The sequence below is a fragment of the Aethalodelphis obliquidens genome, unplaced genomic scaffold (genome assembly GCF_003676395.1).
Source record: "Aethalodelphis obliquidens isolate GAN/ISIS:26980383/991018 unplaced genomic scaffold, ASM367639v1 scaffold23, whole genome shotgun sequence".
In the NCBI taxonomy this organism is placed as follows: domain Eukaryota; kingdom Metazoa; phylum Chordata; class Mammalia; order Artiodactyla; family Delphinidae; genus Aethalodelphis; species Aethalodelphis obliquidens.
Window position 1 is genome coordinate 13,819,667 of NW_020837967.1, and position 18,870 is coordinate 13,838,536.

At 38.0% G+C, this 18,870-nt stretch overlaps 1 protein-coding gene across 2 annotated transcripts in view; it reads right to left on the minus strand.

Annotated features, from left to right (window-relative positions):
- DNAJC1 (DnaJ heat shock protein family (Hsp40) member C1) overlaps nucleotides 1-17,529 on the minus strand; it is a 204,700-nt gene extending 187,171 nt beyond the window's left edge. For both annotated transcript variants that reach the window (XM_027121805.1, XM_027121804.1), the window contains exon 1: nucleotides 17,049-17,529. In XM_027121805.1, coding sequence (XP_026977606.1) covers nucleotides 17,049-17,246 — 198 coding nt within the window. In that variant the 5' untranslated portion in view covers nucleotides 17,247-17,529. The remainder of the gene's footprint in view (nucleotides 1-17,048) is intronic.
- Nucleotides 17,530-18,870: the final 1,341 nt, after the last annotated feature.

Genomic DNA, 18,870 nt, shown 5'->3' on the forward strand with positions numbered 1-18,870 from the left:
GTTTTCTTTTCTTGTGACATCTTTGTCTGGCTTTAGTTATCAGGGTAATACTTATCTCACAGAATGAGTTAGGAAATATTCCCTCCCCTCCTCTTCTATTTTCTGTAAGTTTTTGAAAATTTGTGATTATTTCTTCTTTAAATATTTGATAGAATTCACCAATGACGCCATCTGGCTTTTCTTTGTGGGAAGACTTTAAAATACTAATTCAATTTACTTACTGGTTATAATTCTATTCAGATTTTTTATTGAGAGTAGTTTTGGTCAGTGGACTTTGTTCATTTCATCTAAGCTGTCGCATTTGCAGGCAAAGTTCTTCATAGTGCTCTCTTATAATCCTTTTAATTTCTGTAGAGTTGGCAGTGATACAACCTCTTTCATTCCTGAGGTTGGTGTTTATGTCTTCTTTCTTTTCGTTTCTTGATCAGTATAGCTAACAGTTTATCAATTTTGTTGCTCTTTTCAAAGGGCAAATTTTGGTTTCACTGATTTTTCTATTAACTGTTTTATATTTCATTGGTTTCTGCTCTTATCTTTACTGTTCCTTCCTTTTTCTTGCTTTGTGTTTAGTTTGCACTTTTTCCCCTCCTAGTGTTGTAAGGCAAAAGTGTAAGGTTATTGATTTTAAATCTGTCTTCTTTGTGTGACTTCCCTGGTGGCACAGTGGTTAACAATTCGCCTGCCAATGCAGGGGACACGGGTTTGAGCCCTGGTCCGGGAAGATCCCACATGCTGCGCAACTACTGAGCCCACATGCCACAACTGCTGAAGCCCACATGCCTACAGTCCACGCTCCACAACAAAAGACGCTACTGCAATGAGAATCCCACGCACCGCAACAAAGAGTATCCCCCGCTCACCGCAACTAGAGAAAGCCCGTGCGCAGCAACAAAGACCTGATGCAGCCAAAATAAATAAACAATAAAATAAAATAAAATCTGTCTTCTTTGCTATTATAGGTATTTGAAGCTATAAATTCCACCTAACTACTACTTTAATTGCATCACATAAATGGTGATACGTTCTGTTTTCATTTTCATTCAGTTCAAAACATTTCCTAATTTCCCTGATGATTTTCTTCTTTGACTGATGGGTTATTTAGAAATGTGTTAAGTTCCAAAAATTGGGAGCTTTTTCCATCCTTTTACATTCAACCTATTTGTGTCTTTGAATCTAAAGTATGTCTCTTGTAGAAAGCATATCATTGAATCTTTTATCTTTTTTTTTTTTTTAAATCCAGCCTAACATTCTCTGCCTTTTTATTGGAATGTTTAATCCGGTCATATTTAATTTAGTTACTGATATGGTCAGATTTACCATATCATTTACCATATGCCATTGTGCTATGTTTTCTATATACCTCATGTCTTTTTCCCCCTCTCCTCCTTTACTGCCTTCTTTTTAGTTACATAGATATGTCCTAGTGATCTATGTTACCTCCTTTGTTAGAATTTTTACTATATAAATTTTTTAGTTATGTTCTTGGTGGTTGCTCTAAGGATTACAATATGTATCTTACCAAGATCTATTTCAGGGACTTCCCTGGTGGTCCAATGGTTAAGAATCCGCCTGCCAATGCAGGGGACGTGGGTTCAATCTCTGGTTGGGGAATTAAGATCCCACATGCCGCGGGGCAACTAAGCCCATCCGCCACAACTACTGAGCCCATGTGCCACAACTAGAGAGAAGCCCGCGTGCCGCAATGAAGAGCCTGTGCACTGCAATGAAGATCCGCGTGCTGCAACTAGGACCTGACACAGCCAAATAAATTTAAAAAAAAAAAAGATTTATTTCAGATAAATACTCACTTTATTCTGGAAAAATATAAAAACATTGCTCCATTACAGCTCCATCTCTTGCCCCTTTCTTTGTGCTATCATTTTCATATATAGTAATCGTTATGTGTTATAAGCTCAACAACAGAGTTTTATAGTCTTTTCTGGAAGATTAGACTTACGATGAAACAGTTTGATTCACTGAAATAATTATTAGAAATTATTTGGTAATATTTTTAAATAACAAAATAAATACATGGGATTTTTAGTCTATAATTATTTGATTTACTTAATTTCCCACTCATAATTTTAAATAGCTTATAGGTTAAAAGCAACTTTAAAATACCCATATACTTTATCTCATAAATATGAGATATGTTGCTAATTTAGTTTATCCAATTGTGGTTTAATTATATAACATTCTTTTTTCCAAAGTAATAGAATTTACATGAGCATATATTAGTAATGTTATCAGGACTCTAAATGAAATATCCACCCCTAAATAAAATGATTCTACCAATCCCACAATTTAAACTGTTCTCATTAGCCCATGTTACTGTCTCACCCTTGTGCATATATATGATTCCTACAAAATTATAATCAAATGTGAATAAAACTTGCTGTTTAGCTTTTTCCACTTATACATATTTTTCCATGTTGCTATGTACTTTTCACTTATATTGTTATTAATGATTACATATCACACCAAGAACATATCATAGTTCACTCAAATATTCTCCTACTATTAGAATCTGATTGTTTCCATTCTCTACCATTATTAGTGTGCTGTAGAAAGAACAAATGAATTAATAAATATGAAAAACAGGCTTTATCAGAATTTCATAACATAACCTATATAGCTGTGCATATTCTATTTTGTCACAAAAACAAAGGTTAGAAACACTATTGCAGAGAACTGCTGCAGAAACAGAGTATTGTTATCCATGTTAAAGAAAAGCAACAATGACAGTCTGTAAGTGAAATGTCTTTTAAGAAGATCATTATACCACGGTTTTCATCCATGGTAGTATCTTTAAAGATTTCCCTTAGATTAACAACTCAATATTAAAGGTATACAATAATAAGATAAACATGTCCTTCAAATTGTATGTAAACCGATTATATTTAAATCCTATGGATCTAATATGAAAAGACCCTTTATCTTTTCTTGTAAGTCTGAATTGTATACTTCTTTCCTTAAAATAATTTAAAGTACATTCCAAATGTGCACTCTACAAACTGCTTGAAGCTTTGATTAAAGATCACTCAATTCCGTGAAGCTAATATCCACTGAAACTCTATGATTTTAGTATTGTCCAACAAGTTGACTATTGAAAATGTTTTTCAGTGAGGTTAACCCTCACTGTCTTATTTTTTGTTTTGTGAATTTTGAAGACTATATGTAAGAGAACTATATGTAAGAGAAGACTATATGTAAGAGACTATATGTAAGAGAATTTTGAAGACTATATGTAAGACTTTTTCTCTTAAAAGTCTTTTTAAGAGGTTTGTGATTGGTATATATTTACAAAACATCAACATGAAATTATCTGCATATATCTTAATTTCAGGACCATTCATTTCCTCCAGCAATGGTTTTTCTGACAGGTACCTGAGTTTCAGTAACTATTTCTCCACCTGGCATGGTTTTCTAACTAGATTCAAGACAGAGTTCAGGACTCTCCTCTGTACACCTCCAATAACAGGGCCACATATATCACTCTGAGGTAATGGATCTACTTATTACAATATTCAAAACCTGTGGGATCTGATTATTTTAGAAATGTTACTTGCCTGTTTTAGCACCCAGACTTGGATCAAGTCTAGGAATAGTGGACTGATAGCGACAGGGACTGACGGTTTACTGTTACTTTCAATGCCTAAGTAACAGCCTCTTATATTGCTGTGAGTAATAGGCCTGACTATATTTCTGGATGTTAAGTAGTAAAACGTTCTTAGATAATAGAAAAATGGCATTAAAAATAATAATTTAAAAAGTGCAGCTTTAAAAAATACTCTGGAGTCAAAGTAGCACTGCTCCTCCTAAACCCTACTCCAAATATGTACCAATGATAAAATTTAAAGAGAGAAAATCATAAACATATAGCCACGGCCAAAACCAGTTAAGTATCTCTGTAGACAAAAACTAAAGGAAAGGTGTAGCCACCAACAGAGCTTAAGCTAAAAGCCTGGACTCCACACCTGTGGTAGGCAGGAGAAATGAGAAGTGTGACTCCCACAGAGTAATGAAGACTGAAAGTACTCTACAAAAGGCCTGGGATCAGAGCCAGACTCTGATGGAAACTCATGCTGGAAACCAAGGGTTGCAGTGGGACTCCACCGCCTGCGAAAAAAAGTGAGAAGTCCGCTGCCTGAGGCTACAAGCTTATAAAATATTATGTATCTGAGATGCTAAGAGGCCATAGTTTCAGCCCAACAGCTGAAACCAGGCCAAACAATCTGCAGGCTTGGTATCTGGATCTGCAATGGCCTCAATATAACCTCAGGAGGGAGCCCTAAGCTGCCTATATCAGACCGACTGCTTGTCTAGGTGTCTCGGGGAAAGGAGTGAAAGCCACTATAAAGCGAGGACGGGTGAATAAAAAGGAGAGAGAAACAGCCACTCAAGATGGACCTGAAAACTAAAATTCTACCTACAGAAACATAACATTTTAATTATGAAAGAGAAATTATCTCCTTCACAGTTTAATTACCTATGTGCAATTCTTCATAAAAACCTCAGCCTAAAAACATCTTTGTATCACGATAGTTTTGAAGCAGACACACAACCTGCACAACTGTACACACGGGTCTTGCTTTAAGAGTCTGTAACAACTTTGGGGTACAGTTTTAATTAAATCAACCCGGTGGTCCATATTATCAAAGCCAACATACCCCAAATCATCTTATGCTTTCAACGTTCAGAAATTTCCTGTTGCTGACTTTGATGAGCCCAGGGAATTATTTATAGTAACTTCAAATCATGCTTGGTGTACTTCCAAGACAACTGTAACTACGGTGGCTTGGGTCTTCTCTAGGGTGGACTTAATACATATCTAAAGACCATGAAACCAAGTAGGCTTCTCAGCTTGCCTGTATTTTTTTTTAAACAACTTTATTGAGTTATAACTGCTATACAAAGAACTGTGGTTTGTTTGTTTTTAAATAACTCTACTGTTGTGGAGAGAATCAACAAGTAATTATTTCTCTTGTGCATTTTATTTTAAGGCATTTCAGAAAAATAATTTAGAGGGAATATATACTCAGAGGTACTCCAAAAGAAGACTGCAAATAAAGTTGAAAGTAAGTATAAGAATTATGATTTTTGGCTTTACATAAGAATAAAATTCCCATTGAGTACTTTATCAAAAACTTAACAGGTTGTTTCATAATCCCCCATTGTTAGACATAAATCAAACAGACTGGATGACCATCTTCGGGGAGAGCTACAGAAGAGACTCCTACATGAAGAAACAGGTTACATATTGGTGAGGTCTCTTCTAACTTCAGGATTCTATATCCGTTCTCCAATTTTCGTTGCTGTTTTTTTTTCCCTTAGCATAGAGTTTTTAACATCTCTGACCCCACTGCAATTCTTTCCTATAACGGGACTATTTAAAACAATAATAGCCAGGTATAAGAACGATCAATATTAAGATTTACTTCTTTTCCTTAACTTATGAAATTACAGAAGACAAAAGCAAAAAGATCAGCAATTAATCAGTCCAAAATAAAGCAGTACTTTTAGGAGCTGTGTGGAGATGGCAAAGGTGGCTAGTGGAAAAGGATGACTCTGGAATCCCTAATTGATATTATAATGAGCCAAAAGACTCGCACACAAATAGAACTGCACCTGGAAATCCCTTTTTAAAATTACTTAATTAAAGATGTTATAATAATCAAAATAGATGACAGTAGAGAATATGGTGAATATTTCATAACTAATAATATATTTGATGGATGAGTTTCAGAATAACTAGGGAGAACAGGCAACCTCAAAGTTAAAATTACAAAGTAGGAACACTGGTGATTTCTTGGTCAAAGCATCATTAAAGACGTAATATATTAACTTAATAACACTTTAAGAATTATAAAATATAACAGGCTAGTCAGCAAAAGTAAACGACCAAATTGGATTAAGCTGATTACTGAAAACACCCTCAGCAGACAGACCTCTATGCATGGACGTTCAGAACCCATCGTCCCTAGAAGAGCAGCATGTACTATACTAACAGCCTTTACAGGCCAAAGAAAAGAATGGACAAAACGGACAGAAAACTAACTAGGAAGATGATATATAGCATAACTGGAACAATCCTAAAAAAAAGCAAAACAGTAAAAACCACAATGAGTTAAGACACAAAAACAAAACCTACAAACAATGTCCCTGACAAAATGGAAACAGCAATCAGTGATTTTATCCAAAAATATTTAGATATATCTATACAACACAGAAATGTTCATTCTCTAAGGTTGTGCTATCCAATGTGGTAGCCATTAGCCATATCTGAGCACTTGAGATGTGTTAGTGCAACTCAGAAATCAAATTTTTTACTTTATTTGAGTCATTTATATTTAAATTTTTTTTAATGATACTTGATTCAGTTACTGGAAAGCTTTTTAAGTATGTTTGGAAGAACCTGAATACATGACTCTACTTGTTAGCTGCACATTCTATGAAATCTCAACACAGATTAAGTATTTTCAATCAAAATTGAGTATTCAAATTGAAGTGTGCTAAGAAGTATAAATTAAAAATATATACCAGATTTTGATGACTTAGTTAGAAAGCTAAAACGTGAAACGTCACAATAACTTTAAAAAATGTGATTACATGTTGAAATAATATTTTTGATACATGGGATTAAATAAAATATATTTTAAAATTAATTTTACCTGTTTCCTTTTTACTTTTTAAAATGTGGCTTTAAAAAAATTTTTAATTACGTATGTGGCTTGTATTATGTATCTATTACACAGTGCTGCTCTAAGGGATCAATGGCTTTAAAAAGAAAGTCATCTGTCAAAAATCTGAAATATATGTCAGTAAGGTGGTATTTTACTTACAAATCCTGATCTCCTACTGTCACAAAGTATTACTATAGGCTACTCAGAATTGGTATACTTATACATTCCAAAGCCATTTGTATCCTCTTCACACAGATTGTTACAAACCATTAAAGTATTCCTCTGAGTTACTGCAAACTATGGGCATGCAGTACCCATAGTTACTTAATGGTCACTCCACCATCCAGAATAAGTAATCAAGTAGTAACTGAAGGATACTAATTCATCAGATTCCTTGATTCCTTTTATATCCAGATTCACTCACCAATATGTTAGCTAACGCTCTTGGTTCTATGAGAGCTAAATGAAGATCTTTAGTATAGCAAAGATTTTGATAAGAGTAATTACATAGGACAATTTTATTTTTATATGTATACACATATATACACAGGCTTATAAAATTTTCCCTGGAAGAAAAACTGCATGCCTTCACAGTGCTCTTCCAACTTTTTCCATACCATGGCATTTCACAGAAAATTACATTTGTAAGACACACTGGAGTTAAGCCCTTTCCAGGGAGGGCAGCACCGTCCCAGCACACTGACTTACTGCACACCAACTGGGAAGCTCAGGCTCAAAGGTCATTGCAAAAAAATCTCTGAACCATATTTTATTTTCATCTGACCTACATTTTATTCTTACTTATGCCTACAGTTGTGAAAATACAACCCCTCAACATTTTTAACAACAATCTACAAAGAAGGCCACAAGATGGAGATACTACTCCATTACAGTATTTGTATTGATGTATTTCTTTTTCCGTGTACATGTCCCTCTTTCTGTGTATTTCCTACTTTCTCCTTCAGTGGTATTCTCAGCTACTGTCTCTATCCCTAACGTTTATATTGGTTCCTCCACCACTCTGTTTTAACTAGCATTATTAGAGAAACAGTATAAATACTTTTATGATCCTTTTTAATTTTAAAAGCAGGCAAATAATTAAAATATTTACTTCTAGCTCAATATTTTCCTGCCTCTCTAAAATTAACGATGATTTTTATTTACATATTTTTCTCTGATAGGTAAAAATTCTTTAAAAAATTTGCTACCCGCAAAGTAATAAGTACTCCAAAAGCCATTTACTGGAATACATTCTGTTGCTTTGTAAGGCTACAGATTTACTTCATGTTGATACCCTTCCAAACTTCCCTGGAATTCTTCTTTGACAACAGTCCTCAAAGCAGTTTATGAGCCTTACTTGAAATTTATTTTCAGATCTCTTTATCAATCCAAAGCGTACTTACCCAAGTTTGCTAACCCAATTTAGTCATCAAATTTAGCTCCAAATGACTATAAGCTATAGGCAAAAATCAAATCCATCTTAAAAGTTTACTATTAATGAGTAAATCTGCCAAATATGTTGCAGGCTTTTAAAGCAACGCAAAACAAGAAGTTTCAACAATGTTTTGAGAGGTGGCAGCATTGTTGAAAACCTGCAAAGCTTTCCACAAAACTAATTTCAAGATCTAATTTACTCTAAGTTAAACATATACTTGCAAATGTGTGATACAAAAAGTCACACTAATTCTGTATAACTACTATAGAACTGCATAGAATGGCAATCATTTGAACTTTATATGATATACTTAAGTACAAGGAACAACAAGTTCCAGTCACCCTACATTATACATGCATATATTAACTTCCTTAAATCAAATTTAATCACCAATATTAATACAAAACACAACTTAAAGTCAGAGAAGAACCTAAATACTAATCTCTTACATGTTAACTAAAAGTGTGGTAATTGAAAATAACTGCTAATAAGATTTGCTTTTTTTTTTTTTTAATTCCAAAAATGTCAGAGGCTTCTTGGTAATTGGCCATGAGATAGCTTCCTTAACCTGATCCATTTTAATGGTATAAAGTCCTTAAGTATTGGCTAGAAATATGAAGCTTCTACTTTCCTTAGCAGGTACATATATGGACCCTAGGATTTCTCTATGGTCTGTTCAGACCTTCCCAATAAATGACAACAACAATTTTTCTGGTCTTAACTCATTTTGACTACTGCTTACTACACATGTCACAGTGGGGTCTCATGTAGCTTTTAAAAATTCTTGTACCTTCTATAATCAGGAGTTGTATGTATTCCAGAATTTGTTTAATAATTACTTCCTTTTAGAATTCTAGTGTTTGCACTCAGTGGCATTTTAATACTGCTTTTTTTCCATTTTAATACTGCTGCTTAATACACTACCAAACGTAAAGTAGATAGCTAGTGTGAAGCAGCCGCATAGCACAGGGAGATCAGCTCGGTGCTTTGTGACCACCTAGAGGGGTGGGATAGGGAGGGTGGGATGGAGGGAGACGCAAGAGGGAAGAGAGATGGGAACATATGTATATGTATAACTGATTCACTTCGTTATAAAGCAGAAACTAGCACACCACTGTAAAGCAATTATACTCCAATAAAGATTAAAAAAAAAAAATACTGCTGCTTATACCATGACATATGTCTTTTTATTTAATTCTTGATCTTAAACTCTTACCTTTAATATTTAATTCAAATTCTATTAGCTGACCATGTAGCTGCACATAGCTTTATGTCCACTGCTTCACTGGCACTAAAATGGGCATTTTGTCTAATAATGAAGCATACTGTTTTATGCACATATTATAACCAGAAATGTAGACAGCGGCATGCCTTGCTTTTGCAACATGCCTGATTACACGTGAGATTCCAGTTGCTGGATGACAGTAATCAGAAACACTTTCTGAGTAAGTGCATGAGTCCTAACCTTACTTAATGTAGTATTAAGGAGGATGAGAATGAGACACAAATCCTAGATTAAGTTTCTAATTAAGTGCTAATAACACTCTTAGACAAAAATTTCAGTAAATATAAGTAAAAAAAAAATTTAGCTCTTCAAATGGAATACCATGATGTTACGTAAAACATAATCATATTTTTACATTCATTAGTATAGAACCCACCTTTCAAAAGTAGGTGTTTTGATGAAAATAAAGAAAGGTTTTTGAAAATACATATGACTATAGCTTCATTATCAATTGGTCTAGGGTCCTGCTTCACCCAATGAGAAGTCTCTCTTTTCACTGCCACTCCTTTCCTTCCATCTCTGCACACTTCTATACAAGAAAGGCTTTGAGGGCTTCCCTGGTGGTGCAGTGGTTGAGAGTCCGCCTGCCAATGCAGGGAACACGGGTTCGTGCCCTGGTCCGGGAAGATCCCATATGCCGTGGAGCGGCTGGGCCCGTGAGCCATGGCCGCTGAGCCTGCGCGTCCGGAGCCTGTGCTCCGCAACGGGAGAGGCCACAACAGGGAGAGGCCCGCCTACCGCAAAAAAAAAAAAAAAGAAAAAAAAAAAAAAAGAAAAGAAAGGCTTTGGATTTGTTTTTAATTCTGGGTAAAATTAATTGACGTCATTACTGTCCAAATAGACCCAATAATGCCTGACTTAGAAAAAGATTCCCAAGACCATATAGTCTTGGAATAAGTCAGAACATGTTTAATATAGATACCAAGCATTTTATCAACTGGTGTTACTTATAACTGCCACGGAGGTTCTTCTCTCAGCAATCATCAAGCCAAGTACCTACCCTCACCTCCATCCTACCTGTATCATTCCCAACACTGAATAAAACATATGATGTTGAAATTCACCACATTACACCAATCACTGGGTAAAATGGTGACTTTTATTAAAAAGATTTTAGAATGTATCTCTAAGAATAATTGTAATAACAAAGGACAATTCCATTTCCCAGTTCAGCTTAGGGTGTATCTATGAATAATAAAAGACAAACTATTCTAGGATTGTTCTCATAATTAGTGTAAAAAAAACAGTATAAAAAGAAAACAGAAACTTACAACTAGAAGAGGATTTCTGTTCCATCAGCTTTAGATTATGTGGCAAGTTTCCCAATAAACTTGCTTTGTCCCATAAAATATGTCCAGGCAACCTCCACTAAACAGCGTATACGTAAGAAAAGTAAATCAATTTTACAATAATCCAAGCTGATGCAAATATGTATACAACTAAACAAGTATTTATTCGGCTCTAACCCTATACGTGATACGCTTTACATCAGAAATATAAATGACTGGAAGGTTATCTACCATTCCAGATTTTGTACATCTCCCTCTCTCCAAATCAACAAATAATTTCGGATTTTACAATGAAAATGGGGGAGTGATTATCACATGACATAGATTTACAAGGGAATAGACTCACTAGAGAAAGACTGCACTATATTCAACTAACACCACAAACTCAGTGGAATCTACAAGAATCACTGGAGAGAACTGATACTCACAGTACAGATTCACCAGTCACTTATGAAAGAGATCTTCCTCTTTATTTCTCAAACCCCTATGCCGGGGTTCGAGAAGGCCCCATTAATGACTTTCTGCTTTTCCCACCCAAAAAAACTGAACACAGAAGTCAGGCAAATAGAGATCAAATAGCACCTTTATTGCTGAAAAGCTACTGGAGAATTGAGATTACGTATAGGAGCCAAGTGGGCTTGCTAGAAATTCTGGCCCTCCCATCCCCAGCCTAGACTTTTTTTTTTTTTTACATCTTTATTAGAGTATAATTGTTTTAAAATGGGTGTGTTCGTTTCTGCTTTATAACAAACTGAATCAGTTATACATATACATATGTTCCCATATCTCTTCCCTCTTGCGTCTCCCTCCCTCCCACCCTCCCTATCCCACCCCCCTAGGTGGTCACAAACCACCTAGCTGATCTCCCTGTGCTATGCGGCTGCTTCCCACTAGCTATCTACGTTACATTTGGTAGTGTATATACGTCCATGCCTCTCTCTCGCTTTGTCACAGCTTACCCTTCCCCCTCCCCATATCCTCAAGTCCATGCTCTAGTAGGTCTGTGTCTTTATTCCTGTCTTACCCCTAGGTTCTTCGTGACGTTTTTTTTTTCTTAAATTCCATATATATGTGTTAGCATACGGTATTTGTCTTTCTCTTTCTGACTTACTTCACTCTGTATGACAGACTCTAGGTCTATCCACCTCATTACAAATAGCTCAATTGTTTCTTTTTATGGCTGAGTAATATTCCATTGTATATATGTGCCACATCCTCTTTATCCATTCATCCGATGATGGACACTTAGGTTGTTTCCATCTCTGGGCTATTGTAAATAGAGCTGCAATGAACATTTTGGTACATGACTCTTTCTGAATTATGGTTTTCTCAGGGTATATGCCCAGTAGTGGGATTGCTGGGTCATATGGTAGTTCTATCTGTAGTTTTTTAAGGAACCTCCATACTGTTCTCCACAGTGGCTGTACCAATTCACATTCCCACCAGCAGTGCAAGAGTGTTCCCTTTTCTCCACACCCTGTCCAGCATTTATTGTTTCTAGAGTTTTTGATGATCCAGCCTCGACTTTGAGACAGTACACTCAAGAGAAAGTCTGGCCAGGATAACAACTGCCTTACTGGTCTGTTAAGAATGAGCCTCATTACTTCTCGCTTTTTAGTTAGTTAGCTCTCCCCAATCAAGCAAAGCAGACCAAAGGTGATCACCCTCCAACAAGGTAACTCATCCATGGAAAGATGTAAGAGATGAGTCAAGAGATCAGCAGTTGTTTCTTTAAGGGAGTCCTTCCCCTTGGGTATATGTAGGATGAGTGTGCCGTAACTGTCCCTTCCTTATACAGGCTGCTACTCTGTACATTCTGTGCATCTGAAATACAGACTGAAAGAGCTTAAAAGATTTATTAATTCTGATTAAAAAGTTAAAATCCAACATTTTGTAAGCACATGTCACTTAACAATAGTTTTCTTCTTTTAACCAGGTTTTAGCATTCATTTGAATGTAAGGATGCAGTTATTAAAAATTTTCTAAGAGAAAGAGGCACATTTTCTAGCTCTATGAATAGGAATCTGTAATGACTGGCACCAAGAAAATTACTCTGATTTCATCAGAAAGTAAATGCTGCAAAATTTAAGCTAACTTAGCTTGTTACAATTTCAACTGACAGATTTTTAAATGACTATGAAGTATTTATTGTCGGCTAGAACACTGTACAAAGTATAAAGTAAGTCATGGACCCAAAAGACAATGAAAAAAATTGATCCCACAAGAAATACAGGTATCCAAGGAGCAGGGGCTGTTAGAATAAATATAAATACTGTTTGGGGACCTAGAATTTAAGTTACTAATGAGAAGTATTTCAATAACACTACTTTTCTCCTACATTCTTCTAATCTTCTACCTTGTATTCTCTGAAAAGATGCAATATCCAAATTGGAATGCCCTGTGAACAATCAAAGCCATTCTAAAAATAGAGTGAGCCTCTGCTATGTCACCTGTATACACATGTCCACTAAAATCTTCTGGAATCCCTTTGAAAGCTTTTAGAACCAATCTGAAACTTGGGAATACAAGGAGAGGGATTCCTTTGCTGGATGAGAGCAATAAAAGGCCAATATAAATATAACCTATTGAATAAAAACAGTCAAGCAATTACTCATTCGGTGAATTACTGTTTAGTTTTAGTTACCATGTTCATATTTTTTCATTTAATAAATATTTAAGTGTCTCCTATGAAATAAATAAAGAAAGAAAATACCATTTGTCCTAAAAATGAAGTAATAACTTGACAAGGTCATAAGTCAGTAAGTGGCCTGGTTCAAGTTCTAAAAGTGTAATTCAAGCCTAGTTCAAGTTCGAAAAGTCTAATAATCTAATTGATTATTCCAATTATAGAGTTTAGGGAGTGACTGAGCCAACTACTTTAGACCTGGTGGAAAAAGGGATAAAATGGATGCCACATTAAGTCACTAATCATCCCTGGAGTCTAGTTTGGGGTATGGAGATCTCAAAAAAAAGTTTTTTTCTATTAATTGTCTCCAATTCCGCCCCTTTCCTTCTCTCCTGAACCCAATGTAACGAATCTATTGATCTCACCACTCCACTGAAACAGCTCTTGCTAAAGTAGCCAATGACCTCCACACTGTTGAATTCAACAGTCAATGCTCAGAACGCATCTTATTTGAATTATCATCAGCATTTAGCCCAGCTGATTGTTTCCTCCTCTTTAAAATACTTTCCTCACCTGACTTGAAAGAGACCATCTTTTGCTGATTTGCCTGCTACTTCGCTGGCTGTTCCTTCCTCTTCTCCTTTGCTGGTTCCTCCCATGGTCCAGTTCCCAGACCCCTCTTTTCTCTTTTACATTCACTCCCCTGGTGAACTTACCTGGTTTTGTGGCTTCAAATTACCTACGGAGTGCCAGGGACTCCCTAATTTATTATGCACAGCCCAAACCCTCTCCTTACAACTCCAGGCTTAGATAACCAACTTGAAAGTTTATTAGACGCCTCACATTTGGCATGACCAAAACCAAATTACTGATTTTCCCCCAACCATACCTGCTTCTATTCCAGACTTCTCCATCTCAGTAAGTGGCAAGTGCAATTAGACAAGTATTTATTCACTTTCTGAGGTTTAGAAAAAGCTTTCAAATTATCCTCAACTTTTCTTCCCCACTCCCCGCCTCCACATCCCACATTCAAACAATTAGCAAAATGCTGTCAGCTCTATGTTATAGAGCTCCAATTATATCCAGAATCTGACCACTTTGCACCACCCAGGTCCATTCTACATTGTACACCACAATTATCCAATAATTGATAACATACATATCATTGATCTCCAACTCAATAATCGTTTTGAAATTTAAGTCAAATTATGTACCTCTTCTGTTCAAAATCCCCCTTGATCCCCAACTTACTTATAATAGCCAAAGTCCTCATGACTTACGTTGAAGCCCTACAAGATCTTCCCCGGCCCCCCATGACTCTGATCTCATCTACTACTGTCCTCCCCATACACCCTGCTCCAGCCACATTGGCTGCCTTGCCATTCCTCAAATACTAAGTAAGCTCCAAGGCCTTTGCGCTTAACCGTTTGCCTTCCTTGAATGCACTTATCAACATGGCTCACTCCCTTACTTCTTTCTGAGGACTTCTCTGACCATCTGACATTTATATTTACTTGTTTGGTTGTTTACTGTTTCCCCCTACTAAAATGAGTCTAGGGGTTTTGTGTTACATACTGGTCAATTCCCAGTGTTTAATATTTAGTAGGTATGAACCAAATCTCTGTAGAATGGACAACAAAACTGATTAAGTGTGTAAACCCAGGTCACCACTCTTAAGTAACCTACCTACTTTGCTCTGGTTCCTCATGTCTGGCTAGTCAAGAAGAGATTCGTTGGCTTTAGCCTGAAAATTACACATTAAGGACATAAGACAGGCTGCATTTGTCTCTACCAAATTTCTGGTCTCCTGAAAGTCTCCTAAGAAAGTTAAGATTCAATGTAATGTAAAGAACTTGTTCCAATCAGTTTCTCTGCTTAGGTAGAATAAAGTTTCTTCTGCATTCTTTCCAATTTAACACAACTGGGTAGAGAAACACAGATGAAAACAATTTTCTGGATCCTTCTATTAAAATGTTACCTCCACACAGAATCTTCTCAATTACCTATGTTTCTTTATTTTCCCATCTTTGCCCATATAGTTAAATGCTCTGGTTGTTCACACTGCCTAATTAACTCTGCAAATTTAATTGCATGAATTTATAAATGAAAATTCTATGAGAGTTCACATGCAAGCTAGATTACATAATCTAAAATTTAAACCACTGCTACTAAGTTTCTGTATTCTCTGAAAGGGGCTTAATTTTCCTTGAATAACTGGAAAATATCTTCAAAATCTTTGGATAGGTTATGTAAAAGACTCTAGCTACAGAATTTAATCAACTATGGTAAATTCTAACAAATATTCTCAATATTAAAGGCATTCTTAAAAGTCTTAAGATTTATATTTCACTAGTGATTTTTACACATATTGAGACACCATTTACTTTGAAATGAGGTATACTTTATCTCTACAAGCAGGAAGTGGCACCAGGTGAAGACAATGACTAAAGACAATTGCCACATAATCGTTTGTACAGAAGAATTTGAAGTGTGAAATTCTTAAACTACTTTATAACTTACAAAATTGAAATTCGTTAAAATCATGGTGCCATGGCAACTGCTATTTTATATTCAATTATATATATTTAATTGAAAAGTAAATTTCCATTTAATGTTAAGCTCAACAGTTCACACAAATTTATGATAACCTGTAGGAGTGAAATGTACACTTCACATCTGGTCACGGGAAGTGTGCCTTGAATGACAATTGTTGGTAAACATTTTTTTTCCCCCATAACTATTCAAAGCATTTTATGAAGGGCTCAATCAGATCGTGTGAAATTCTAAGTCTTTAACCCCATAATTCTTAAACCAGTAAAATGGCGTCGGAGACGGGATATCTACCCTCATTCACCACTCCCAGGGTGTAAGTAAATAGCAACAAACGGACATTACAAGTTAAAGTCTCAAGCTAGAAAAGGAAAGAAAACGAAACGAAAGGAAAAGAAAAAGACAACGATCCTGCGTTACTGGTTGGACTTCTCTTCCTGGAGCTCCCCAAGTGCCTCTACTGCCCCGAACACTTGATGGCTCCTTCTATGACTTCCAGGACCAACACTGTAGAGGCTTCAAGTTCCTCCAGATTTCTAAACTATGATACGAACGCCTAATCCAACAGGCTACATAGATTCCAAAGTACAATGCAAGAAAAATTTCTGCAACCCAGAGGCCAACCAAAATGTATTCCTGCCTTCCCGGAAAGGCAGAGGAAAGGAGGCTGCTAAAATATAGATAAGTATAATTGGGAAGGTGAAAATTTGGAGGCAGACACGACGACTACTTCCCACATTCACGGGGCAGGCAAGGAAAGGGTAAAAGATCTACCCACACCACTCTTCCTTCTTCCTCCTGCACAGCTGGGTGCAAGGATCTCCCCCAGAATGGCAGAGGAAAGAGAAGGGATCGCCACCCCAGGCTGGTGGCACCGTCCAGGCTGTCACTGAGACTGCTGTCACTGAGACTGGAACTCGAGAAGGGGAGCCAGGCGGTGAGGAATTGGGGAAGGCGGGTCATTCCCTTTGAGACTGGTTACGAGGAGATCCTGGTGGATCGGGCTGAGGAAGGCAGACGAGCCCAGTATGACCAAGTCTTGCCCCGCGTGCCCGGCTCCCTCGGAGGAAACTGGGTCAGAGTCCGCCCCACCCCCTCCTTTCCGCCCGTACCCGCACTTTTCTGCCCCGGAGGCGCAGCCCTCCGGCGGGCTGGCTGCCGGCCGGCCGGCCCCGCTTACCTGCTGCACCCCGAGGAACTGGTAGAAGTTGAGCTGCACCTCCTCCACCAAGTCAAACAACTCCAGGTCTCCGCTCTCCCAGCCGCGCGCCGGCCCCGCGGCCGCCAGCAGCAGCAACAGCAGCGGCGGCGGGAACGGCACGAGCCGGAGCCGGCGGCGCGGAGGAAGCCGGGCCAGCCGGGAGCAGGGCGCCGTCATCGCGCGGGGCTCGGAGAGGTCACCCGCCGCGCAGCGCCGTCGGCCGAGACCAGGGACGCGGCGGGCAGCGCGGGCTATGGCAACAGTGCTTGTCAGTCGGAAGCACCGGCAGCCGCCCCGGAGTCGCCCGCCCCGCGGCCGGTCCTAGCCCGAGGGACAGGCTGGGCCGCGGGCGGTTCTACTCTCCGCGGACCCCCGCCCCTCACCCAGGCCTACAAACAGCTGGCGAGCCAGCGCCGGGCGCTGAGGTTGCACCGGGTGGGAGAGGTTTCTCCTCGCCTTAGCCTATCCCAGGCCTTGCTTCCGGTGACATCACGTCTCCTAGCAACCGCGGGAGAGGGGGCGGGGCCGGAAGTAGAGAAACCTGCGCCCCAGAGCTGGGCCTCCGCGAAATGCCTCTCAGTCGCTGGCGCGCTCTGCGAAGCTGTGCGTGTATTGACACAGATTAAGAGACGTGGACGGTTATAGACATCGCGCATCCACCTGGAACATGCCAAATATCCCTGAAACAGCTACCTTCTTACCCTCCCCCAAATATTGAAAACTAAGAGTATATTTGAAAACTGATTTATTGATTACGGCCTCTGTTCCACACATTTCATTATTCCATCCCCAAAGATATAGGAGGAATTGAACCTAGGACTTGAAAGGGGCAAATCTAGTGAGTAGTCTAAAGTATCCTTTTGAGAGAGGTGAAGAAGAAATGAAATTTGAACCAAGACAAAAAGCATACTTCTAATAATGAATTAAGATTTATAGGCATAATACCATAAAGTAGGCAACCTGGCAGAAATTAATAAGCGTGACTCAATCATAGTCTTAGGGGAAGTGTAGTTTATCTGCTTTAGCCGATTTCCAATTGGTGTTCCCTTCCCAACTGAGGTCTATTTTTAATGACATTTAGGCTAAAAACCTCCTCTCTTTCCCACCAGTGTCTCACCTCCTACTCCATCCTCCTCCTCACCGCTATTGCTTTCTCTTGTGTGAACCGTATTTTCTTCTTAGCTTTTGCTTGACCAGTTTTGAGGGTTTGATCTCATGCTTTTCCCATCTTGGATCCAGACAGCTGAATTAAGCTCAACAGGATAATGATAAAGCTCTCATAGTAAAAATATATTATGTTTGTCAAAGGTTAGAAAAACAATACCTGGATCCAGGAAGTAAATCTTACTGAAGAAATCATTCCATTACTGCAGAGTTAAAAATATATATATTTTTAAAAATAGTTAAATGAATGCAAGTATATCTTGCTTAAAAATAATATATATACTTGAATTAATCCCATTTTAAATTCATCATGAGGCTTAACTTTCAAAGATACAAGAGCAGGGGTATCTCAGTCAGCAAGGGCTGCTGTAACAAAATACCATAGACTGGGTGGCTTAAACAACAGACATTTATTTCTCACAATTCTGGAGGCTGGGAAGTCTGTAATGGGGAAAGGTCAGCATGGTCGAGTTCTGGTGAGAGCCCTCTTCCAGATGGCAGAGGGCTGCTTTCTTGCTGTACCTTCACATGGTGGGAGTGTGGGGGAGGGGGAGAGAGATCTAGCATTTCCTCTTACAAGGGCACTAATCCCACAAGGTGGGCTCCACCATCATGAACTCATTTAAACCTAATTATC